The 25198-nt window shown below is 41.3% G+C and overlaps 1 protein-coding gene and 1 long non-coding RNA gene across 3 annotated transcripts in view; one reads left to right on the forward strand and one right to left on the reverse strand.

Moving 5' to 3' along the window:
* Positions 1 to 22978, reverse strand: part of DLEC1 (DLEC1 cilia and flagella associated protein) — a 32921-nt gene extending 9943 nt beyond the window's left edge. The window contains exons 1-28 of one of the 2 annotated variants that reach the window (XM_068175527.1): positions 22849 to 22978; positions 21545 to 21685; positions 20844 to 21000; positions 20201 to 20311; positions 19153 to 19304; positions 18664 to 18881; positions 18339 to 18420; positions 17859 to 17946; positions 16893 to 17066; positions 15975 to 16111; positions 14986 to 15078; positions 14644 to 14734; positions 13612 to 13774; positions 11670 to 11862; positions 10295 to 10353; positions 9626 to 9800; positions 8250 to 8343; positions 7901 to 8031; positions 7438 to 7596; positions 6518 to 6657; positions 6122 to 6275; positions 4946 to 5056; positions 3783 to 3913; positions 3253 to 3438; positions 3094 to 3152; positions 1769 to 1920; positions 1159 to 1262; positions 403 to 473 (exon numbers count right to left, since the gene is read on the reverse strand). In XM_068175527.1, the coding sequence (XP_068031628.1) occupies positions 403 to 473; positions 1159 to 1262; positions 1769 to 1920; positions 3094 to 3152; positions 3253 to 3438; positions 3783 to 3913; positions 4946 to 5056; positions 6122 to 6275; positions 6518 to 6657; positions 7438 to 7596; positions 7901 to 8031; positions 8250 to 8343; positions 9626 to 9800; positions 10295 to 10353; positions 11670 to 11862; positions 13612 to 13774; positions 14644 to 14734; positions 14986 to 15078; positions 15975 to 16111; positions 16893 to 17066; positions 17859 to 17946; positions 18339 to 18420; positions 18664 to 18881; positions 19153 to 19304; positions 20201 to 20311; positions 20844 to 21000; positions 21545 to 21685; positions 22849 to 22881 (3559 nt within the window). In that variant the 5' untranslated portion in view covers positions 22882 to 22978. The remainder of the gene's footprint in view (positions 1 to 402; positions 474 to 1158; positions 1263 to 1768; positions 1921 to 3093; positions 3153 to 3252; positions 3439 to 3782; positions 3914 to 4945; positions 5057 to 6121; positions 6276 to 6517; positions 6658 to 7437; positions 7597 to 7900; positions 8032 to 8249; positions 8344 to 9625; positions 9801 to 10294; positions 10354 to 11669; positions 11863 to 13611; positions 13775 to 14643; positions 14735 to 14985; positions 15079 to 15974; positions 16112 to 16892; positions 17067 to 17858; positions 17947 to 18338; positions 18421 to 18663; positions 18882 to 19152; positions 19305 to 20200; positions 20312 to 20843; positions 21001 to 21544; positions 21686 to 22848) is intronic. The other variant, XM_068175532.1, reaches the window with a different exon arrangement.
* Positions 5214 to 6735, forward strand: LOC137464249 (uncharacterized). The gene is made up of 2 exons (XR_010994097.1): positions 5214 to 5537; positions 6443 to 6735. It is a non-coding gene; the product is annotated as an uncharacterized lncRNA (long non-coding RNA).
* Positions 22979 to 25198: the final 2220 nt, after the last annotated feature.

Here is a 25198-nt window from a genome sequence, read left to right on the forward strand (position 1 = left end):
GATTTAGTAGAATTAAAAAAAAAGGTGATTGACTTTGCTCTGAAAAGCTTACAATTTCACTCAAGAGCTAAAAAGACTAAACAGAAGAGCCAGATGATGCCAGTAAAAAGCAGGTAGTACATCTGATTGATAAGGCTTGTGTTGTGAGAAATTCATAAAAACAGGATGGAAAATCCTGAATTCCCACCATTTCAACGAGGGAAAACCCAGCTACATCAAGATGAGATGGGCAATTGCATAGTGGCAACACATTGAGTCACTTTTTATGTTTTTTCACTAACAACATCTTCATTAGGAAACAAGAATGCCTGTCAATTAACATGTTAATGTGTCCTTCTACTTTTATTTCTGTAAGGAACACAATGAAAGCATCAATGTTTGCTGTACAAAAGCCATCCTTACCAAAGGGACTGGGATTGTTCAACTGGACCCTCCGAAGCACAGGGGACCCTCCTGAGACTTGAGTGCCAAACCTGGGTAGGGAACATTGCTGTCAGTGCATGCAGAGAACAGAAGTGTCTGAAATCTCTGAAGAGTTGTTTAAAAGTGGAAACTGATCTGCCTGCACTGGAGTGGCTCTCGGGTAAGGCATGGCCTACGCTGTGAAGTACAATATTGGTTTATTTCATCTGTCTCTTTTCTTTTTTCCCATTTTTTTCAGTTGTCTCAGACATTTCAGAGTAACCACATGCAGTGCTGGGGCTCCCCAAAAACCAGCCCTTATCCCTCATCCCAAGGTGCAGATGCCATTTGCTGTATGAGAGGGTTTAAACCTTCCCCTGCCACTATTGACCTTAGGGCTGCATTTCTCCTGGTCCAGGTGAAGGGCCAGGGAGAAATGAGCTGTGGGTGATGAGAATTGCCACCATGTGCCAGTTGCCATCTCCACAGAGTCAGATGAGGCTGCACTGGGTGAAATTCTACAACTGCAAGCCCAGAATAGAGACTGCTGGCAGACTTCAGCAGTCTTGTATTGCAGATTATTTTCTAATTGTGTTGGCTGAGAAAAATGTATTGATGTTCTAGAAGCAGATACTGTACTTTGACCATCACTTTGCTGACCTTCTCATTATATCACAAGATGGAACAGGTGTGTATGTTTGCTGCAGTCCATTGGTATTTATTCTCTGATTTGTCTGACAGTATTTTGCACTATACCTGATAATGGGTGGCTCTGGTTTTGGTCCTGTCATCTGCAGGAAGATTGGACAGCCTTTCACAGTCATTTGCATAGGAATTGTTTTAGGTTTTAAGTCTCCCACCTATTAAAATGAATTTTTGCTATTAGAATCAAGATAACACCTTAGTTCTCTGTGTTATAAGATTGTTTTGCAAACTGATTGGATTTTCAAATATTTTTGACTAGCTCACTTTGACAGCCTCTAATTCATATGCTAACAACAACTCTTCTCAGCAGGAGAATGCAATACCTCATGCGTTTATCAGCTTTCCTGCTGCTTTTCTACACAACACAATCTATGGTATTGGTAGAGCAGAGCAGTGCACTGGCCAGCTCCCAAACAGATGTTATAAATCAAAACTACCCTAGTCATTTTCAAGGAACATGAAAACCTCCCAAAGAATAAACATGTTCCCCTAAAACCAAACAATTGCTCCTTACATGTCATTGGAAGTAGTGGTACAGCAAGATCCACCCTGAATTTTTACAGGAGTTCTAAAAAACTGAAAAAAGTATTTCTAACAGAAAGGCATCTGGGAAATATAATTGGTGTAAAATCTGCCACGCTAAAACCAAAACCCCACCTACCTTACAGACAAGATTATCCTGGTACTCTCCCCACATGTTGTTGTAAACTGCTATTTCTATGGTGAACTGCTGGAAAGCTTCCAGAGTTCCTGTGGAAGGTTGGATATAGAAAGCTGCTCCCTTCCCCTGGGACAGCAACGCTGCTGCAAACTCTGAAGGAGCACAGCAAAGAAGCATTTCATGAATTCTGAGGAAATTGAATAAAGTTAGTCTTTCAAAGAATACATAGGACCATGCTTTTAGTTGCCTTTAATCAGCTTAACCTCACTCACTTAGAAACCCTGGGATCATTTCCACAGCTCCCATTTATACCACTTTATCCAAGTTCCCTTCTGCAGTGGGTCTTTGTTTTTCAGACTTAGTGCTTGCCCAGAATATTTTACAGCAGGACAAGCCTTCCAACAACCTGATCCTTTTTAGGACTCTTTGGGATATGCAAGGCACTAACTGGTTACCTGAAAAAATTTGAGAAAAATAGGCTGGGATCTGTGTTGACTGTTTCTTGTTCCACTAGCAGCTGCCTGTTTACCTCTGTGTGCTCTTCCATGCAAAGAATTAATTACAAAGAGCAAAGCCTTTCCACATTCTGAGTCACCTAGGCCTGCATGGAATCTGTCAGAACAGCATTTTTCTAATCTTAAGCACTAATTCAACAGCTGAAAAGCTCTGTCTGTGGAACAGATACCAAACTCTATGGCAAGGTACCAATATGTGCAAGTTTTATTTTGGATACAGAAGACACATCCACACTTCACAGCTTTTTGCTCTCATTTCCTCCCTCCCTCAGTCTCATGTGGCTGTAAATATTATCATTTTTCAGTACAACACATCAGAAATGACAGATGGGCTGTGCTGTAGCTTTCCACAGTGGGGAGGGTATAGTAAAGGGTTTGAGGGAGAAAAGCCTGCTGCACTGGTACTGGAAAACTGTAGGAGCTGCAAACCAGCAAAACCAGCACAAAAAGAAAGAGCCAAACATTCTGTATGTCATCCATCCCATGTGCCGGGAGTGTTCTGGGAGTGAACTGTCACCAGAATCACCAACTTTGTTTCATACTGCTGTTTGCAAGGAAAAGATGAAGAAGAGAGACAAAGAAAGGGAGGAGAAAGGATATAAAAGCAGAAGGGGAAGAGAGAGATTGACCTAATGCTTACACAAGGTGGGCTTTCAAACTCAGGAATGCACTGAGGATTTAAGTAATTTAACAGTTTAGACTTCACCAGATTCACAACAATGAGAAGATGTGCCTGACTGGCATATTTAGTGCTGAAAATGGCAGTCAGCTGGCTTTCACCTTCTCTCCACTGAAGAGATATTTTCATACCTGACTTTACTTTTCTGGCTGCATGCTCTGTAACAGGTCCCCTTCTTTTCACCAGGTACCTTGGAGAGCATGAAAAAGAAAAAAAAAAAAAAAAAGGTTTCAGGTTTAAGCCAGACCTAAATTAGTATTTGAGTCATTATGCAGAACAGCAAGACTCACGGGCAGGCTCCTTGTTCTGGAGGCAGCAAGCAGGCACTAAAATACTCAGCTTCCAGTGAGAATGGAGCACTGATTGCAGTGAGATTTGTAAGAATCACCTGATGCTTTACAACATCTTTTAGTGCAACTTCAGACCCAAAGTCTAAAAGAAGCTCACATGGGCTTTGTGGCATTTGTCCTTCATCACTGCCAGAAAAAATAGAAGTAGTACTTAGACACAGGTCTTATTTTCTTACACCACAGATGATTTCAAGAGATTTAAAAAATGTGCAACATGCAATGTGGTTGCACAGTGTAACAGGACCATGCAGTCTATGATTTTTGCCATCAGCATTTTCTGCTTTTCATTTTTTCACTTCTACCCATATAAGGATTTATTTGGGGTCAAAATTTTACCCTGTATAACATACCAGTCTACCAAATTAAAGACACATTTACTTATATGAAAAGATATAAAGATGAGCATGTTCCAAAATATAGCCATCATTCTATGTATCAGGAAAATGAAATAAAAATCAGTCAGATATTACCTGTCAACTCCACTGCCAGAAGGTACTGAGTATGTGACATGCAGTCCCTTCACTTCTCCAGAAATGCTCAGGAAGAGGGGTTCAGCCATGTCTTCTATGCTGCAGGAAAGTGTGAGGTCTTTCAGCTCACCCTGAAAAGCAAAAAATCAAGTTTCCTTGTGAATGAAGCATGTATCACAGAAGAAAGGCAGACTCTTTAGGGTATTTATTTTTAAAAAGTGTGTAATCTTCCCTGGATTGAACCCAGAACAATAGAATTGTGAGAAGTTTTACTGAATTGTTTTCAGTGCATTTTCTGCAACATCAGAGCTGCTGAGAAGTCAGTAGTAAGGTAAAAATTTGTGGCTGTTTCTTGGCTTTGTACCTGCAGCTGTCTGTGAGCCTCAAACTGCTCCATTACTGATTTCTGACATAATTCCTATGTTCCAAGTATTGAATCATAGAATCATTTAGGTTGGAAAAGACTTCCAAGATGACTGAGTCCAAACATTAATCCAGCACTGCCAAGGCCACCACTAAACCATATTTCCAAGTGCCACAGATACATAATTTTACCTACTTTTAAGCAAATAAATGAAACCCAAGTCTCCAGTGACTGTAATGGGAACTAAGACACCATATCTATAGGAAGATCCTGTATTTAGCTGCATTAGCTCAGCTATTTGAATGCCCTTGTAAAGGATTTTTCTGAATTCCTGGAATTTGTAAGCTCTGCTCCTGTATTTTGCAGACTCTTGGTCCCATCAGCCCCTTTTAAGTTTTCAAATATCAAAATTTTATGAGCCTAGCTGCATTCAGAAAACCAAATATACACTGTACATGCCACTCTGCTCTATATCATTCCAGTTAATCCAAAGTGAGGATCTGTATGCTCCAAGAAGAGTGATAAGCATTAAGAGCAATTGTACAGCACTTCAAGAAAGGAAGAAAACAGGAACAGCTGAGATATAAAGAGGCAGGGCAGAAATTGCACACTAGGTGCACTTTTTTAATTCTTGCCTTCAACTGTGGTACCTCTAAGGCAAAGCCATTTCAGAGATATTTTATGGGAAAAAGAGCATGTGGTTTTGTACATAGAATTCCCCTTCCTTTTGCCAGATGGAGGTGAGATGAAAAAGCCAGTGTTGCTGTTTTTATAAAAGTGCATCAGTTTGTAAACTTACCACAAGGTTAGCTGACAGCTCTATACAGAATTCCTTCTCTTCATTTGGGCCTAAGGTGCCACGGGCAGGGGACACCACGATGGAGCAGGAAGCTGCCTGGCTTCCAATGAGCTGCCAAACAGAAAGGACATTCAGCTCGTGCTCATTCCCTCACATTGGATCTTCTAAAAAGGCCAAGCTATTCTCAGGCTTAGGACACTCTCAGGCAGCAACACCTACAGTTTGACAAGACTGGCATTACAGTTCCCCATGGGTGATAAGATCCTCATGCCTACATTCACTCCAGGTAACTTCAGGTGCCCAGCTGAGGCTGCTGGGCTGGGAGCAGAGCCACTGTCATCTCTCTCCAAGTCTCAAGCCTTTCCAGGGTGAAGCCAATCTATCTGATATCACAGCAGGGTCCCAGATGTGCCCCACCTCTCTCCACAACAGAGGTGGGGGAGACACAATCCTGGTGTTGGCACCTTCCCTAAGTGACCAGCATGGAATGTACCCAGGGCTTCCACTCATTTGTTCACACATCAACATCCCACATCAGGAAAAATGCTCTACATATTCCCCCTAGGCTCCAGATGCTCCAAGGTGTTTTTCTGTATATAGGTCCTATACCATACACATGCTCTGTTAGGATCCCTTGGGCACCCGAGGACATCTTGAGTGGCACTGAGTGCTTTTATGTAGAGCTGAACTCTGGATGTCAGATGTGATGGATGCCAGATCTCAGTGACCAAGGCACTGACAAATTTCCATTGACTGAAAAGAGAGTTCAGAGCACAGCTTAAATACCGACATTAAGTTTGGGCTCTTATGCTGTAAGCCAGAATGTGAAATTTAAACAGAATTCAGACACAATTCAAAAGCACCATAATTTCTTTGTTTTCTGCTATGGTACTTTATTTAACACTCTGGTGGCTTTACAGCCTGTGACCTCTCACATCTGCTCACCCATTTTCCCAGGGATCCACAGACAGTAAGAACATAATGACATCAACTGGTAATTAATCTTTTAATAAAGGTTGGTCTAAAGCTCAAGTTCTGCTCCCAAGCCAGTAAAACAGCAATGAACACTCAAAAGATACATCAGAAAAGCTTTTAACAATAGTCATGATTTGTATTCCTACAGAAATTGCAATTTCCATCCCTGCTGTATGCTTCACCCATTAGAAGAGCATTTACCTTTCCCCATAAGTATTTTGCTGGCAGCAGTGTCTGGTTAAAAAGTTTGCTGGTTGCTTTGACAGGAACTCCAGTGTAAATTTCAGTGAATACTAGATGACTAGATATCAGGCACGCTTGGGGGGTCTGAACTTCAACAAAAACAGGAAGATGACTGGAAATAAACACACAGATGGTCTATTGTTATTGTTAATGAAACGTGCTAGACATAAAACAGCATGCTGGGAAGAATGATGTTTATGTTTGTTTAGCAATATTAGAAACTTGATAGTTCATTGATAGGTTACACAACCCCACTGTGAGTTCATATTTTTGTTTTAGGAGAGAAAACTACCTGAAGTGAAAACCAGATGTGAATCTCAGGAAAAACAAACAAATGCTGTTTTTCCCCCTTACCTTCCTTCTCCATTTTCCACCTCCAGTTCCAGCACTGTCTGGAGACGCTGGCACTGCAATGATGTGAAGTGAACTGAAACTGTGCATAGACCCAAAGGAGGAATTTCTCCAGCTGATGGCTGGATGGTGAAGGTGGATACCTGGGAGAGGAGAGAGGGAGCATAAATTTTTTTGACATGTGCAAAGCAAGGGTAAAATGTTGAAGCCACACAATCTAATTAGGGCTTCCAAGTGTCTAATTTTTCCTCAGATGTGTCCTTTCTCTCTGCCCCTCGAGTCCCACCTGGATTGATATCAGTGCCAGATTTGTGAAAGCCTGGCTACACAAGGAGGCAGGGCTTTGCTTCTGAGAGAAGGGCAGTCAGAGCCAAGGGCACAGCAGGGTCAGCTGTGCATGGACTGACAGAGAACGTGAAGGAAAAGCAATCAGTCTCAGCAGCAGCACCTGCTCCCAGGCAGCAGCAAGGTGCCATGAGTGGGAAGGGATCTTGGGCAGAAGGGTGAGGAAGGAGGGTTGGGAGAGTGGACACAGGAAGAGCATCAGCGAGGAGTGGGGGCTGAGATTCTTGTCCAAGATGCTGATGTGGTGTGTGGGAGGAGTATTCAGCAGTCTCAGCTCTACTAAAGCCTTGAACTCTTACTTATAGCAGCAGCAGCTGAAATAACTGTCATTCAGGAAATACTCTGTGTCTCTTTGCATCAGGCTGGCAGGAGATTTGTATTAAAGGGAAATAGAGAAAAATTGTAAAGAAGCATTCAATCTCAAAAGAGCTCATACACTTATGAAACTGTGCAGGACTAGTTTCATAAGAAGTCAAACAAATTAGAACTTCAGATAACTGGAATGAATAAAACAACTCCTAAGCAGAAGAAATAAAGTAGCTAAGGAGGGAATACAGCCAGCTGTAGCAGTGACTTACCTCTTCATTCCTTTGAGCTAGAAAAACCTGGCTTTCTTGCATCCTCCACAGTGCTGGCACCTGAGAGAGATTTTGAATCTCAAAGGTTCTTGACACAGTCTCACCCTGCTTAGTCAAACCAAACCGGAGTGATGGAACATCAATACAAAGAAATGGACCCTAGGACAGTAGGAAACAGACATCAGAATGGACACCTCTGCCAAAACTGCCTCATTAAGAAACATGTATTATCTAGGATTAGCATTTGATTTCACAGAGAATATCAGAAAGCAAATGCACTGTGTAATGCAGAAAAATTCTGTGTGTCATGGGAATATCAACATTGACTCAATAGTCACTACAGCAAAAATAATTCCTATTTGTAACCACTTAAGATTTCTCAAGCCATTGAGAGGCAAAAAAGCTTTATTTGGACAATGGCCAGGCCACACAGCTCATCCTGCAAGACTGAACTGCTCCTTACCTTAAAAGCAGCCTCAACATGCAGCACAACTGGCTCTGGACACTGCTCAATGTGACATGGCAGGTTACGGCTGACGACCCCAGGTTTGCTTCCAGAAATTGCCAGCACAAATTCACAGCATTTATTCACATCTAGAAGAGAAAATACCAGGCTCCTGTCTCACTTTTTTTAAGAAACCACCTGCTTCAAGAGTATTACTGAAGCTTCTGGAATCAAATTAAGTCTCCTATTGGCTCTAGTGGGCTAATTTTTCAGTTTGCATTACAACGCTCTGACTATCATAAATTGATATAATCAATTAGTGTCATGTCTTTCATTAATTACTGCTTTCAAATCACAGAAACTTTACCTATGATACCAGTACAAGGTTCAACTTCGATGATGTCCCAGTCCGTGATGTTCTCCCATGTGTACTTGATCAATGTTTTGCTGTTGTTCCACAGCTGAAACAATTAAAATCAATGAGACAATTAATGCACTTTAAGCTTTCAGAGCAGCAAGTCAATTTGCTGGGAGCACTAATACACTGCAAACTAGGTTCTGAGAGTCATCATTTATTATAACAGTGTCTCCTTCACGTGGGTAAAGGTGTCCCCTCATACCTGAAGAGAATCCATTAACAATTCATTCCAAGAATTCATTCATTATCATATTTGAGACTCCTAAACTTCCCTCCATTTTCCAAAAATGTAACAGAATTTCTAAACATAAACTGAAAATCTTTTGAGTGCGGGTTTGTTTTTTTTTTTTTTGCCAAAGGCCCTGTTTGTGAGGGAGATGCAATCTCTTGAAATGTTTGGCCTCCTCTTCAGATCTAGTCAAAACATTATTTCTTAACTATAGCAAATAATTTTATTCTCTGAAGTACAATTATCTCTAAGCACAGTTCAAATTCTTATCTTTTTAAGACTAAAAAAAACCAATTGGAAACTGCAAAGGATGTTGTTACATCATCAGTAAATGGCTTAATTACCTCTATCACATGTGTAGTTATATTGGGTTACTAGGAAGTATGAAATGACTGCCTTAAATTGAAAAAAATAAATTCTAGGGAGAGAAATCTTAACACCAAAGGATGACTAGCAGGATTTCTAAGAAAAAAATAGGAAAACCATTAACTGGGAAATGTCTTCCTGCCTGGCTCTTGCTAACAGGCCTGTTTTCCCAAGTGAGTCTAAGATCAAAAAGATCCTGATCTGTAGTGAAGGGGATGCTGTGTGAGGGGACAATTGCAGCAGCATTTTGTCCCAGAATGGCCAAAGAGAAATTACCAGAACCTGCAGGAAAGAATAACATCTAGTAAGCTGCAGCAGATGTGGTTTTTTAGCTCTTCTGTGCTTCCTGTAGTTCTTTGCATGAACAGTGCCTCATTTATGAACTAATTTAATCATCCATTGATTATTCCTCCCAGCTGGAAAACTTTTACACTACAGGAGTGACAAAGTGATAAGCAACAGGTTAGTGACCCAGAAAAACACTGAGAAGGGTCAAACTCTGTGGTATCAAACTGGAGAGATGAAAAAGGAACAAAGGCTGCTGCCTGGAGTGTAGAGCTGAGCAGGCTGGGTAGGGCATTTCAGTGCAGACCCTTCTGGATTCATGGCCTCCTTTAAAAACATTTCAGGAAAACTAAAATAACACTGACTGTCTGATATCTTCTAATAACACCTATGACATCCAGTGACACAAACCACATGACAACAGTGAAGTCAAAAGCACACAAACCTTAAATGTTTTCTTGACATTTACACCAATGATATTTTCTCCAGGGATGATAACAGCATATGGTTCCAGAAGAAGATGAAATGGTTCTGTTGAGCCTTTAACTTCTATTTCCAGTGCTATTACATCCTCTACTCTGCATTCTGGGATGTTTTGAAGCATCCTCTCTTCTACTGAACTTTGGGAGGAAATATGGTAGAATCATTAAACATGTTAAACCTGTGTTAAATTGGATCCTGTCTTTTAGTTACCAGATCAAACTGACAACCATCACAAATTTCTCAAGTACAGACTGCCTGTGGGCAATTAGCTCAGCCAATTAAAAACTTCATTATACTTTAAGGTATTCTAGTTGTTCCAGTCTGTCCATGAACAAGTATGTAAGTCACATACAGCTGTGACAAAGAGTAATAGCAGGAAACCCTGGAAAATAAGCAGAAAAAATGACAGTATTATCTTTTTCCAAGAGGGAAAAAGCCAGGGCCAGGCATGTGTCTGGGCATGGGGGAGGATATCAGAGATGCTCTTTGTACCACAACTACTTGTACAGATAATATTCTTTATACTTGTCAATCCATCATCACCAGAAAGAAGAAAAATCCCACTAACTTAATGTAATAGCACAGATAAATTGTGGCTACATATCTTACTGGGAAATGTTTCTCAGCTTACCAAGGTGATTCTGGGATGTCCCTCACTACCATCTGCATCACACTGTGATAACTCTTCAGCTGCACAGATGAAGTAGAAAAGGATTTTAGTGTCAAGTAATCATTTATGTTGAAGATCAAAAAAAGATGGAAAAGTGGTTTACATGTAAAGGATAAATGATCATCATCAGAGTACTAAACTCTGATAAACAATATTCTAACTCTGGAGTTACTAAAAGAAAACATGTTTGACTGCAAAACATTAAGCCAGATTCTGATCTCATGGTGTATGGTTCCAAGAAAAATACTCATTTTTGACATGCCTGTTATTATTTCCCCTGTATATTGCATACTACACACAGGCATCTGCAAAGGCTCCCCAAATTAAGCTCAGTACTGCTGTACTAATTAAGAAGTTTCTTCTAACTGCTCCAGAGTATTCAGCTTAATTAACCACCAATCTAATCTTGAGTAAGAAACATGACTTTTCCATCATGGGAAGAGAATGCTTCTGTATTCTAATGGAATGGGGGGGGGGGGGGGGGGGGAAGAAACACAGAAGGGGGCCTTAAATCTGAAGGGCTATGCAAAAGTTTCATTTGTTTGTAGAAAGATACTAATTTTGATGTATATTTTAATTCAATACATATTCTATGAACTAATTATTTTTAAAAAGCCAGGTAGTTTCTCTTCCATACATATTGGAGGTATTTCTTATGTCTGTCAATCAACACTGCATGGGGCATTCCAACTCTTTAGCTTTCTTTGGATCAGGTTTCTCTAAATACAGTGAGCTCATGCTCCTTATTTACAGGGACAGGGGAGCAGAAACTGAGAGAACAGTCCCTGGGATAAATGCATTCCAACATCCTTGCACCCCTCTTACCCACAGCTGCACACAGCATTTCTCTGCCAAAGGCTCCTACTATCCCCTTAATTCACCACTCAGCTGTTCATAGGACCCATTTCAGGCCAAAGAAACTACAGCTGGAAACAGTTTAAATAATCAGTGTTTGTTAACCAACTTATTTAGACTGGAGTAGGTACAAGACACATCCCCCAAGAAGAGGGGGAAGGGTCAGGAGCTGGTGGAGGAGGAGTGAGGGTGGTAACTTCACCAGCCAGCGCAGCTGCAGAATGAGGATGTGTCCACAATTTCAGTGTCAAATTAACTGCGTCCAGTCAGTCCCCAAAATGACATGAGATCAGAAACTGTCTCACAATTTGCAGTCAAAACATGTTTTCTTTCAGTAACTTTTTACATTTTGAACACTGTTTATCAGAGCATAGTACCAGCTAATTAATTTAATTTAGGAAAGTTGCACAGCAAGGATTTGATGGCTTGAATAAAAATACACAGCTGGAGTTTGTAGATAGGAAGGAATCACAAGCCATACCTCCTGTGGAGCATAAGTGAGAATAAACTCATGATCTGCACAGGGAAGCAACATTCCCTGCTTAGGATTTAGGGAGAAGCCTGACTCAGGGTCTTGATCGTTTTTGACCTCTGTGAAGTCTGCAGTTTCTTCTGGTATTAATGGTTTCAGATTAGGCTTTGTTATCTGCCAGAAGAAAGGAAGTTCTAGATGCCTGCAAAGAAATCAATAAACAACAGAAAAGCTGTGATTTAAAAAATCAGGTATTTTTGAGTAAAATACATTAAGAAAATGTTCAGATCCTTTTTTCAGGTAGGAAATTCCTCTCTTTACAGATTACAGGGGTTTGACTTCCCAGTTTTTGTGAGTCACAAAGCTGCTGAGGCATCATAGAGTCAGAGTATGTAAATCATACAAAGAACATGCTAATATGTGTAGCAGCCTGAACTGCTGCTACTAAAGTCCACGGTAATATGTGAAATTAAATTCTATAAATGTGTAAGATATTGTAACACTTTCTTGTCTTATTTGAACTTCTCATGTAATCCAGGTTTTAGAAACTCTGCAATTCTTTTTTCAAAGACCTGGGATGAACAGGTCCATTCCTGCTGACACCAGTACATTTGCCTTGGATCAGCGCTGATGACCTACATCACATTCTGAATTTAATCCAAATGCAAGATGTGGTTTTTAACATGTCAGCAAAGCACAATGGCTCAATCTAAAATTATAGCCATGGCTCTGCCCCACTCTCTGCAAGCCAGAAAAGGTTGCTTAACTAGGTTGTTTCAGCAGAAATGTATTCCATGGGATGTCTTCATGGGTTTGAGAATCTTGCTCATGCTGATTTCAAAAATTCTGCTTAGTAAGGGGGAGGAAGGACACTGGAACTTGAAAGTATCACTGATAAAACTGGACATTTACTATTTCTTGTATCATTTTCTGTAGCAGAAAGAATGTTTCTTCTTCCTGATTCTATGGAGTTTACTCTCAGCCTGGCCAGCTTTGTTTTATACAAATGCTGATACCAGATGTGCAGCAAGTGCTGTGGTGATTATAGCACAGAGAAAATGTGGAAATTGGCACAGTCACATCCTTTGTCAGTTTACAATATCCAGTTCACCAATCACACTTTCTTTACTCAAACATCAGCCTGTTCTGGCATTATGCATGTGTGATTTCCAGGCCACAAAATAAACTGCCAGATATTCACTGCTTGTGAACAGCAATTTAGATTAATGGTCCTAAACCCAGCACTGACCTTCTCACTGCTTTGATGGTCTACATCCTCTATCTGCTGCAATCATGCACAAGTGTATTCTTGTTAAAGTCTGATTGATTCTGAGCAACATCAGGATGCCACTATGTTCAGTATGGTGTAATTGTCCATAAGGACACATTTGTTGAGTTCAAACTGAATTTATATTTAATTCTTTAAGGACTCAATAGTAGGAACCATGTGAGAGTTTTAATGTGAGTTAATTACACGGGGCTCCCATTTGGATCCAGTGGAGTCCAGGATGTATTATGACTTTTCTATGAGAGATGTCTACAGTCAGAATTGTATACCTGGAAGCATCTATTCCCTGCACTATGAAAGGAAAAGAGTGCTTATCTCAGTTGCACTAGTATACATAACAGACATTTACAGTTAGATAAATCTCACTTGGATCACCCTGTAAGTATTTCCTGCAACCATGTATATTTACGATTTTTTTGTAGATTTACCTCTATTGAAGCAAATTGATTGACCTTGGCTAATGGTTGCCATAATGCTTGAACAACGTACAACATTCCTTCAACCTTAATTACCAAACAGAAAGGAGCAAAAAGAAGCAAAGACACTGCAAAAAGTTTGTCACAGGCACAAAGGTTTCTCCAGCTTGAGAGAGCAGAGATGACAAATAAGATCCCTACCAGTATGGGCACACTGCAGAGCATTACTCTAATAGCAGCTACCTACGTGGAGTTCCTTATAACCAGTCTCTTCTCCTTAGTGCTCTGTGGGTTTTGGGGCTCGAATCGTATGAGGTGCTGTGCTGTTGCATCAGTGACTTCACCCAGTTGAGCTTTGCTTTCTCCACCCGTGACAAACAAAAGCTCCAGAGCAATCACCTCTCCAAGCCCTGGAAGAAATAATTAGGTATTACTGTTTACCATCTGACTAATAACATAGCTCACATCATCAATAGCAAATGTCATTAATGTTCATTATTGATTATATTTGGTGTTTCCTCACGTTTCAGAACTCCGGTGTGTTAACTGTACAATCCTGATGTTGTGTTTATCAACGTGTATTAACAGAGACCTTCTGTTCCTAAATTTCATAGACAGGGATGTCAGGGCCATGGCCTCAGCTCACTTACATCAGCATGGTTTCACTGAAGTGAGCAGGGTGTTTACAGTGGTTGACAATGTGGCTCCCAGATGTTTTGAGCAGTGTATTAGAATTAAAATAAGCAGCAAATGAAGTATTTAAAAAAATCCGAAGTAAATACATGTGATAAAGTGATTCAATAGCTGACAAACCAAGCCTCATGTTAGAGCACTCACAGTTATATTACAGTACTAGCACCAACATTTATAAGAATTGGAATTGCTTTCATTAGTTAATCCAAAGACTGCCTACCCCAAAAGGTCCAAATGTGGTTAATTTCTGCCCTGTTACACCTCATGTTTCATAGCTTGTCAAGTTATCTTATTAACAGAAAAGTGAAAGAGATGAGTTGCACCTGGCAACCGGAGTTTTCTTTTCTGTGACTTGGTGACATTTTACATTTGGATTTTTGCCTACCAAACGTTAAGAGCTCAATTTTTTCTGAATCCAGTGTATCCATGCACTGGGAAGCAGCAGTAATAACAATTAAAAAAAAAAAAAAAAAAAGCCAGCATTTGCTTAATCCAATGACCCAAAATGTTACCATCACTTCACACCAACAATCACCACTCACATCATCTGAATATCAACGGAATTAGAAAGGTGCTAGAAACAAACCTGCGACTGTAACATAATTGATTGGATAATTGTCACACAAAATGGTGAATGTTTGCTGTGAGGCTTCTGGCAAAGAAGGGAAAAACACTACCTGAAAGAAAGAAGGGAATAGCAAGGTCTGTGACTATTTCCTCTCCCCTAAGTAATACACTTCAATTTGCAAATATTCCCTGAAGGACAGTTTTAGTAATTAGTAATTAAAAGTAACAGTTGCAAGAAACAGAGTCATTTTTTGCTCACATAAACCCAAACTTGCAAGGTCCAGCCAGGTCTTCTGAAATGATCTTGCTTGTTAATTTATTTGGTGAAGTAAAAAACCTTTCTATAGCAGTTGGCACTAACCTCTACTGTTGCATTCTGCCCTGGAGCTAGCTCCAAAACAGCAGGCTGGATCCTAAAAGGATCCTGTATCACAAAATCAGCAGTGGCAGCCACCTAAGGTATTAAAGGTATTAAAACAAACAAACAAAATTTAAATTGATCAGATTGCTGTGTTTAAAACACAGTTACCTGAAACAGGCAGTATACTACAACATCACTGTTTTACCTCTTACCATACATTTTTTTCACACATCTCAAAAGAGTGTGGCTAATAAATATGGCTTAATTTAAAAAATTGCTCCCTGCTTTATAATTACCTTGGTGAAAGCAGAAGGGAAGGTGCAGTCTCTGAAGACAAGTGTCAGAAGCCCTAGTATCCATGTTCAGAGCACAACAGCTCTGCCCGAGAGAGGGGCTCTGTCTGTTTCTCCATGCTTAAAACGCTGAGTTGGAACTGTAAAGTCTCTGGAGAGACAACTTGGCTCATCTGCTCTTTCCCCAGCACTAAAAATGCCAGTCTACGTGTTCCATTTTATCTCCTTTGTCCACCCCACTTAGGCCCTGGTTTGTGATGGGGAGCTACAGACAGAGCAGGACTGGATTGGATTGCTGTGTCTACAGGTGCAGCAAGGTCAGTAAAGGATGGTTTTGTTGAGGAGGGAGAAGAAATTACCTCCAGCAATGCTAGAACTGATAGCATTTCTATTTGCTTCAAGGGCAAGGTTAAAGTTTGAGCCAGTTTTCCTTTCCCTCATCTGTGCCTCAGTTTACTTCTCCCCTGAGCAAGACAAGCTCTTCCACAGGAAAGCCAGAGCACAAGAAGGAGGTACAGGCATCCAGGGGGATTGGTTTTCAGGAAAAAGGTGAATCCCTGAAGGAATGGCACGATGCAGATGTCTCCAGCATGGTCTTATGACTTCTGTGCTAATACAACATGACTGGCTCAAAAGGCCTCCACACCAGGACACCCACACCTTGCTGGGTCCAGTATTTCCCTTCTAATCACTCACCCCAGAATCAGGAGCTGGCCAGGCTTTCTCTGGCATTACAGAGAACTTCCCAGTCCTACCTCCCTCATTTCTGCACAAAACTGCTGTTGTTTTTATTCCTCCAACATGGCAGGAACCACAGTCTATAAAGTCAGGTACTGCAAGGAGTAACACAGAAAATCAGACTCCTGAGAGAGTGAAGGCTGTTGATTAAATAACTTTACAGACATTACTGCATGAGACCATGCCAGATTTTGCAATCCTAAACCCCCTCAAAGTCTTTCAATTTCAAAGTTGGACAGTGTGAGATGTATATTTCTACATGCATCTTACATTTTAATGATGTAAGATGATCTTTCCTCCTTAAAGATTATTGAATGATAAAAAGTAAGATGAAATTTTTTTATAAAAACTCAGTATAACAGGAAAGGTGAATTTGCAAAAAAATCAAAGCAAATTTTTGCAAAAGTAATCCTATTTATTATAGTTGAGCTTAGATATCTGAGAGGTGCAGGTATACCATATCCATTTATAATTAATTTCACATTCAATGAACATTAGTTAATAGCATGAACACTAATTAATCAAATGGTTATAACTAAATCATAATTCCATAATATTTAGAATTCGTAATTACAATTGGGAGTTCAGGAATCAACAAAAGACAAACCTAGAAATGTGGCCCCTACTCATTTCTCTAATATAGTGAACAAGAAGAGACTAAGATGGCAAAAACAAATAATTGAGGAAAAATCCAACAGGAATAAGTTTTAATAACTAATAAATCTATGATATATGAAAATGAGATAGATATCAAAATGTAGAAACTGCACTGCCAATTTTTTCCATGTTTTGTGACACACAACTGAAGACAGTCAAATTTACAAAAAAACAAGTCTGCTTAACTTTAGAGAAATTTAGTATGTGAACATTACTGACATGTTAATACTGGAAGTGATACTTTAGCTTGGATTGGGATGACAAAAGATTCTGATACTTGACTCTCCACTAATATATGATCTTCATACTCTCCCAGATATTCAGGAATAAACTGGACTGTATACTGGCATGCCATCCCAGGAGCAATCATTCCTCCCTTTCCTGGATATTTTCCTTGGGGAAAAAAAAAAAAAAAAAGGCAGAAAATTTAAAAAAAAAATTAAAACCTCCCCAAATTGGCAGTAGTATTTATGATCACATCCTCCTCTGGAAAGATGCCTGTAAACTCCCTCTATTTATTGCCTAATTCAAGCTGATAAAAAGGGATGAGCACAAGAGGCCTAGCAGTGCAATCTGGGAATGTGCACATGTTCCAGGGAGCTCAAAGACTGCTTTGTCTGAAATATACTTCTCATAAACACAGAAAATAGTGAGGAGAAACTTAGAGACATTACCCACTTGTGCCTTACCACAAGACAAAAGGGCTTCCATGGAGGCAGCTCACTTCTAAATATTCCTCCAATTCTTGGGGTATCACAATCTCCTCAGGGAATCTATCCCAGTGCCTGGCTATCCTACTGTAGGGAAGGTAATTTTCTTAACTTTCCTCTAACCTATGTTTCTTTATTGCAGTGTGTTATTTCTTGCCCTCTCCTCGTAGTTTTTTCAGTGGAAACTACTTCTGTTCCTAGATGAATTTTGGATAATATTCGATTTAGGTATTCCACAGACACATTTCAATCTAACTTCAAACACTTTAATTTAGTCTTCTTGAATTCCTCATTAGACCATTTCAATCTGCTTATAAATTGCATGTGAATGGCCCTAAATCAGCTGTCAGCTTCTAAAGAACTGAGCACTATGGATAACAGAACCAAACAGGACTTCTCTGGAAAATCTTTGTTAGAGCAGGTAAATTAGATTTTGTATGTGTTAACATTTGAAAGGCAGACAAAGAACCCTTACCTGGCCAAATGAAAAATACTGAAGTAGAGGGAGGGATAAGTCTGACATGTTGACCTGTTGAAGTGATGTTCCGTAGCTCTACAGTCATCTTCATTAAAAAAAATAAATAAAATGCTCCATTGTATTTATCATCATTCATTAAAATATTTGCAATTCCCTGGTACTACTGCTAGGAATAACTACTTCATCATCACAACCAAGCCCAAAACCCCAGTTTATTCAATAGAGGCTGAATCAGACAGTATGAAAACAAAGCAGAGACTGAGAAGAGCCCATTTAGTCTTCAGTGGTTTGTGTGTCAGTGGCAGGTGTGATGGAGTATCTTCAAGGAAGTTAGAGGGTCATAAATTTAATATACAGAAGAAACTCAGAGTTTTATTAAAATTCAGAAAGGCTAAACATTGGGTGAAATATGTAGATCATGACAGGATATAATTCTTCAGGGAGGCAGAATTAACTCTCTACAAAGACCCTTCTCACCTCATAAACCTGCCCAGCTTTATCATATGAAAACAGCACAGAAGGTGGACTGGCAAGAAACACAGGAACAAATGAGGTATCACTGAAAGATTAAAAAAAAAAAAAGGAGATATTATCTTAGTTCCTGGTTCTCTAAATACTGATAAAATGAGAAATTCCAAAATGTCTCCTTTGGCAAAACTAAAATATCATACAGACATAGTTTGTTATTAAGAGACTATATAAGAAATTTAGCACAAAATATCTCTGGGTAAATCCACAGCAATTCTATGGTGGAGCTCTGTGCATTCCAGCCCAGAATCCAGAAACTGTAAACACTGCATACCCTTTGGTATCTTCTGCTTTTCTTCTGGCTACGATTTCTTCCACTTTTTCTTGAGAAATTACAAGAGATTTGCCTCCATCCAGAGTATTCGGTGGGAAAAAGCGTGGATTCTTCAAGTAATTCTGTCTTTTCTCAAGTCTGGAGAGGTACTCACTTGATTCCTCTGCTTTCCAGGACCTACTCTCTTTCCTGGCTCGTTTCTGTGAGGCTTTAGTTTTCTTTGAAAAACAAGAGTGCACAGTGCAACATGAAACAGTGATTTTGAGGATGAGGGAAAAGCGAGCTACACGTGTAATTAAAGCTACACAGCAATGACAATTGATAAGGAAAATACAGTATTTCTCTTTTTTTAACAGAGTAAATGTAAGTACTGGGGTCAAATCAACAATGGGTCAATATTCACCCTTTGTTTCGGGAAGAGCAACAGGCCTTACAGATCAAAACTAACTGGTTAGTTTTGGCAGACTAAAACTAACTTGTAAAATGTACCTTACTGATGGCTTTAGCCTCAAGGCTGGAGTCTGGAGTCGAGGATAGAGCTGAAGACACACTTGTCACACTCCCAGATAAGCAGACACTCTCATCCAGTGAAAAAGCACGTTGTTTACGTGCCCCTTTCAGGTATCCAGGTTCTGATTCTCCTGCAATTCAAAGACAAAAAATAATTCTGTAAGAGGAAAACATGAATAACAAATACTTAGTCTAAGCATAGCTGTATGAGTTTATTTTGAGGTTTGTTGCTGGCACAAATCCTCTAGAATTTAATGTACTTTTAGAACTTATTTTGTACAAACAAAGCTTAGTACTTTAAAAATAAAGCTTTTAGAAGCACTAATTAAACAGGCTGTATACTTATATTACTCCCAGAAAGATATGTTAACCTTATAAGGGATGTGAGATTTTTCACTTGGTTTGGAATTACAGTGGAAAAAAACAAAACACAAATCTTGAAATTTGACTAAGCTGATTATTCTGAAATGTTTGTTTTGGCTTGACTGAAAAACTTCATTTCAGTGATCCTAAAACCTTTCATCTTGGCTCGCACATGAATAAAAGAAGTAGTCTTGACATTGTCCAAAATTTTTTCCTTACTGATCATCACGTGTAAATAAAACCAATATATTTCCAGAACTGGAAAACTTTAAACCCTAAATAAAGAATGCAATTTTATTTCACTGAAAATAGTTTTTACTTTAATGTAACTACTTCTCTGTATACAAGATGTAGTTGCAGCTTTTGTGCTAATGAAATTGGATGGAGACAGAACACTAATGCAGTTTTTGTGTGAGAGGGAAGAACTGTAAACAAATGTGCACTAATGATCAAATATATCTAAGAACATCTAAACTCAGCAGTTTTGAATTTATCAATTATACTTTGAAAATGTATTCTTAGTGGAATCTTAAGCTTAAAATACTTGAGTCCCTTCTGCTTTGGCAGAAAGCTATAAAAATATACTCAGATCTGCTACATCCTCCAATACTTCAATTATAGAATGTTCTAAAAAGTCTAAATTACTTTGTGCTTCAAAACTCACCTTTTGGTGCTTTAGCAAGAGGTAATTTCTCAGTGATGTAATCCTCATGACAGATTAAATTATTTTTTCTGAGAAGTTCATTATCCACAATCCACCGAAAAGAGGATGCCACTGCAACAGTAAAGCAAACAAACAGAAAAAAAAAACAAAGAAAAAACCAAAATCATAGCCCCTTAAAACATACTATCTTGATCAACCCAAATTAATCTTGTTTTTACACCTCATCCTGGTCAGGTAATATTTTTAATAGAAAATATTACATAGAATATAATATCTATTTTATAGGAAATAATATTATAGAAACAAATCTGGTATTTTAATGCCAAGATTTGGACATGCATCTCCACAATTCTAAATTCAGTTCGAACACAACTAAGCACCCATTGGAGAAATATTTAATCTGTTGGTTGCTGCTACTATCAAAGTATGTATGCTTGTAATATTTAGGTGGTAACCCCTCAATCCAAATTTAATACCTTGAACATGACCTGGTTGTTTAGTTTCTCAATGTTAAACAGATGTTACTCTACTTGAACCTCTGCACAAAATCTTTCCAAGTTGCTCTGTTGATGTAAAGCCAACTCCAAGTCAGTGTCCAGGTACTACAAGAATGTACTGAGGAGCAACATTCCAGAATCCTCACCTGGTGGCAGCCCCAGTTTATGGAAATCTTTCCCTGCATCAATCTTCATCTGGTTTAGAACCCTTTCCTCTTCATCTTTTGCTCGGGCCTGGGCCTGAATGATCTCCTCTTCTGCTTTGTCAGCTTCTGTCAGTCGGCTCTTACACTCAGCCAGAAGCTGCCACAGGCATGGGTGAATAAAGAGAAATTTGAGCTGTTACAAGCAGATGTTTTCTATTTGGTTTTGAGAGGTAAACATAGACAGACTAGTAAACATCACCATTTTACAAGCATCAGCTGGCCTGCTAAAACACTGTCATTCCACAATGACACAAAACAGAACAAAATACCTGTGGCTCAAATCATCCAGCATCAGCCTCTACTTTTATACACCGACAACAGCTATTGGAGTGATGACAAGATAACAAACCTGGGCCACTGATCAGCAGGTACAGGGAAAAGTTTTCAGCCAGTACAACAGGCATTTAAAGGGCTACTGCTTTTACTGGTTGTACTGTGTGTCTGAAAAGCCAACTAGAGATAACAATACCGTGAAGGATCATGTGACTATTAACTTGAAAGGTTCTGTGGGAAACTGTGCTCAAGTAAATTTCCATTAAAATGTCAATTGTAGGATCAACACCTGCCTTTAAATTTTATTTTATAGAAGATATAAGTAGAGACTAAATAGCTGCAAAATCTCACTTGGTTTGGACTTGTACCTTCTCTAGCTCATCAGTGTAATTGTCTTGATAAACACTGTCTCCTCCTTGGGACTTAATCCAGTTTGTTGTCATGTCCACTTCAAAAACATCTCCAGTGTACAGGTCCTTGAAGGCAACAGCCAACACATGGGAGATATCCTGGGGGGGAAAAATGAGGATGTTTAGAGTTTAAAGCACGAGATAGAATGGGAAGAGATCACTGGGTGCATACAAATGGCTGTAATTAGCAAATGGGAAAAGCTACCTGGAAAGGAGATGTGTGTGCACATGAGCACAGAGGTGTGGATGTCAGTATGTGTGTGTGTGCTGTGGGACCGTGTGTCTGTGCTGGCTGGCGGTGTGGGTGATGGTGATGGACACAGTTCTCCGTGTGCGAGTGTGTGTGATGGACTGTGCAGGGATGGGGCTGTGTGAGTGGGGAGAGCCTGTGGGAGTGAGACAGGAGCATGCTACAGAGGATAGGTGTGTCTGTCAGTCCTTGTGCAGGGCGTGTGTTTGTGCCCCGGGGTGTATGCAGGGGTGTGTGGGTGTGTGAGGCTGTTTATAGGGGAATTTGTGTGTGTGTGAGGCTGTTTGTAGGGGGGTTTGTGTGTGTGAGGCTGTTTGTATGGGGGTTTGTGTGTGTGAAGCTGTTTGTAGGGGGGGTTTGTGTGTGTGAGGCTGTTTGTAGGGGGGTTTGTGTGTGTGTGAGGCTGTTTGTATGGGGGGGTTATGTTTATGAGGCTGTTTGTAGGGGGGCTTGTGTGTGTGAGGCTGTTTGTATGGGGGTTTGTGTGTGTGTGAGGCTGTTTGTATGGGGGGGTTATGTTTATGAGGCTGTTTGTAGGGGGGTTTGTGTGTGTGAGGCTGTTTGTAGGGGGGTTGTGTGTGTGAGGCTGTTTGTATGGGGGTTTGTGTGTGTGAGGCTGTTTGTATGGGGGATCTGGATGTGCAGGGATGTGAGAGGCTGTTTGCAGTGGGGTCTGTTGAGCCTGTGGGTGTGTGTTTGTGAGGCTGCTGATGGCGGGGTCTGCGTGTGAAGCTGACTGCAGGCTGGTCAGTGTGCGATGCTGTTTACAGGGGAGGCTGTGTGTGCAGGGGTGTGTTTATGTGTGAGGCTGTTTGCAGTGGGGACCTCCGTGTGTGAAACCGATTGCAGGGGCGGGGTCTCGGTGTGCAGGTCTGTGAATGTGGGTGTCTGCGTGTCCCAAGGATAAGTGCAGGGCTCTGTGTGTGGCTGCTTTCAGGCTGTGTGTACAGGGCTGAGTTGCTACTAGGGGCTACGCTATTTGTGCCCGAGCTGCCCAGCCCCGCTGCCTTACCTGAGGGTCGGGGCTGGGGCTCCCCTCAGCCATGCCCAGCCCGGCTCCGGAATCCTGCGTGTCGGAGTTCGGCCTTCACTCAGCCATGCCCAGCCCGGCTCCAGGAATCCTGCGTGTCGGAGTTCGGGCTTCACTCAGCCATGCCCAGCCCGGCTCCAGGATTGTGCGTGTCGGAGTTCGGCCTTCACTCAGCCATGCCCAGCCCGGCTCCAGGATTGTGCGTGTCGGAGTTCGGCCTTCACTCAGCCATGCCCAGCCCGGCTCCAGGATTGTGCGTGTCGGCGTTCGGGCTTCACTCAGCCATGCCCAGCCCGGCGCTGCGATCCGGTGTGTCGATGTTCGGGCTCTCCTCGGCCGTGGCCGGCCCGGCTCCTCCTCAGCCTCCCGCCGTTGCCGAGTGACCGTGCGGGCGGGCAGGGCACGGCCTGGCGGGGTAATGGCGGTGCCCCCTTCCCTCTTCCCGGCGCCATCGCCCCTCACAGCCCCGCCGGCGCTCGGGAGGGCTGAGTGCGGCACCCCGAGGCTCTGAGGGGCTCGTAGCCCGTCTCTTCCCTGCCATGTACTTGTGAACTTTTAAGGACCGGTAGCCTCGTGACTTAATAAGAAATAAAATGCTGACTTGAAACCTGCGAGGGGGATCTGGACTTGGGGGGGTTGTTCGGCCCTCGGCCGCTGTGCAGGTGGCGGGTTGGAGCTGAGGGAAGAGGCTGAATCCTCTCCTGATTGCCCACACGTGGGACGAGGAGGCTGGGCTCATCCCTGCCGCTGGAAGCGGGCAGGAGATGGGAATATTCATCAGCAGCCCCAAGCCATCCATCGCCGCGCTCTGCCTGCGGCGCCCTGGCAGTATACACTGGTTGCTAACAACAGGCTCCGCTGAATCCGGCCGTATTTTCCATAGAAACCATCCCGGGGTAGATTTTTTTCCTTGTCCTGCTGCCTTTTTTTTTTCTTTCTTTCTTTTTCCTCCCCCTCCTCCACTGTTTTTGCTCAGAGTGAAGGAACCTAACTGTGGCCCCCGGGCTTTTCCATCACTAAAAGGGTGATTTGGCTCTATAGGGTTTTGGAGGAGTTGGGCAATGTTACACCCTGAAAATAATTATGGCAAAAAATAATCGGAATTTACCAACAGGTGTTGCTCCACCAGCAGATAGGCCAAAGGCTGTGGGTGTAAACCCCAGGGCAACCATGGGGTTTAAATTCAACTTGTTTTTTTTTAAGGATATGGCACATGGGCTTGAGACTACAGGGTGTCACAAGCTTTAGGCCCTCAGCTCACCGAAGTCTACATTTGGAATAAAACACCAAATGAAAGCCAGAGGCACTGCTGTGGTTTTAATTTCCCTGTGAAGAAGGGAAGCTTGTCCAAGAGAAAGCTCGGCAAATCTGCAATATCCTGTTCCAAAGATTAAGGCAGAGAAATCACAGATGTCTGACAGGGATAGGACCAGGTATCTGTTTTCCAGAAAAAAAGGTTCACAGCTTTCATAGAATCACAGAATCACTAAGGCTGAAAAAGATCTCTTAAGATCATTGAATCCTGCCATTACTTCACTGCTGAGATCACCACTAAACCCTGTCACCAAGTGCCACATCCACACACTTTTTGTAGTGGGTTTTGAAGTCTTCAAAGGGGTGCTGACTCCCCCACTGGCTTGAGCAGCCTGTTCCAATGCTTGATAAACCCTTCAGCAGAGATATTTTCCCTGATACTCAACCTAAACCTTCCCTGGTGCAACTCAAGACCGTTTCCTTTGGTCCTGCCCTTATTCCCTGGGAGCAGAGCCTGACCCCCTCGGCTGTCCCCTCCTGTCAGGAGCTGTGCAGAGCCACAAGGTCCCCCCTGAGCCTCCTTTGCTCCAGGCTGAGCCCCTTCCCAGCTCCCTCAGCTGCTCCTTGTTCCAACTAGTGTTCTCAAACAAGTTTGTTTCTGTGCAGGCTTGTAGGTTCTCGTCTTTATGATTCGCTGCATGCACATTTTTAACACGTTTCCATATTAGAAGTCCAGCTTTTCTCATCATGTGCTATCACAATTGATTTTAACAGCTGTTTGCTAACTGGAACATTAGCAAAATCCAGCATTTTAAAAAAGAATTCTTTCCCAGCCTTTAAAATGGTGACAGTAAAGCAGATGCTTTTGTTTAAAACAGTATATAGAAGCACATGAAAACCAAGTGTGGAAAAAACTTTCTGTACTTTCATCTTTACTGTCTTTCAGTAACTTGCCAAGAACATCATCTCAGCTAAGAAGCTGGATTTTGTTTTTCAAACTACAGTCCATAAAATCTGGAAGTGAAGGTGAGATCCATCTGCCCAGAAGCCAACTGCAGAATCAGAAGGAGGGGTGTAA

The sequence above is a fragment of the Anomalospiza imberbis genome, chromosome 1 (assembly GCF_031753505.1).
Source record: "Anomalospiza imberbis isolate Cuckoo-Finch-1a 21T00152 chromosome 1, ASM3175350v1, whole genome shotgun sequence".
Taxonomy (NCBI): Eukaryota; Metazoa; Chordata; class Aves; order Passeriformes; family Viduidae; genus Anomalospiza; species Anomalospiza imberbis.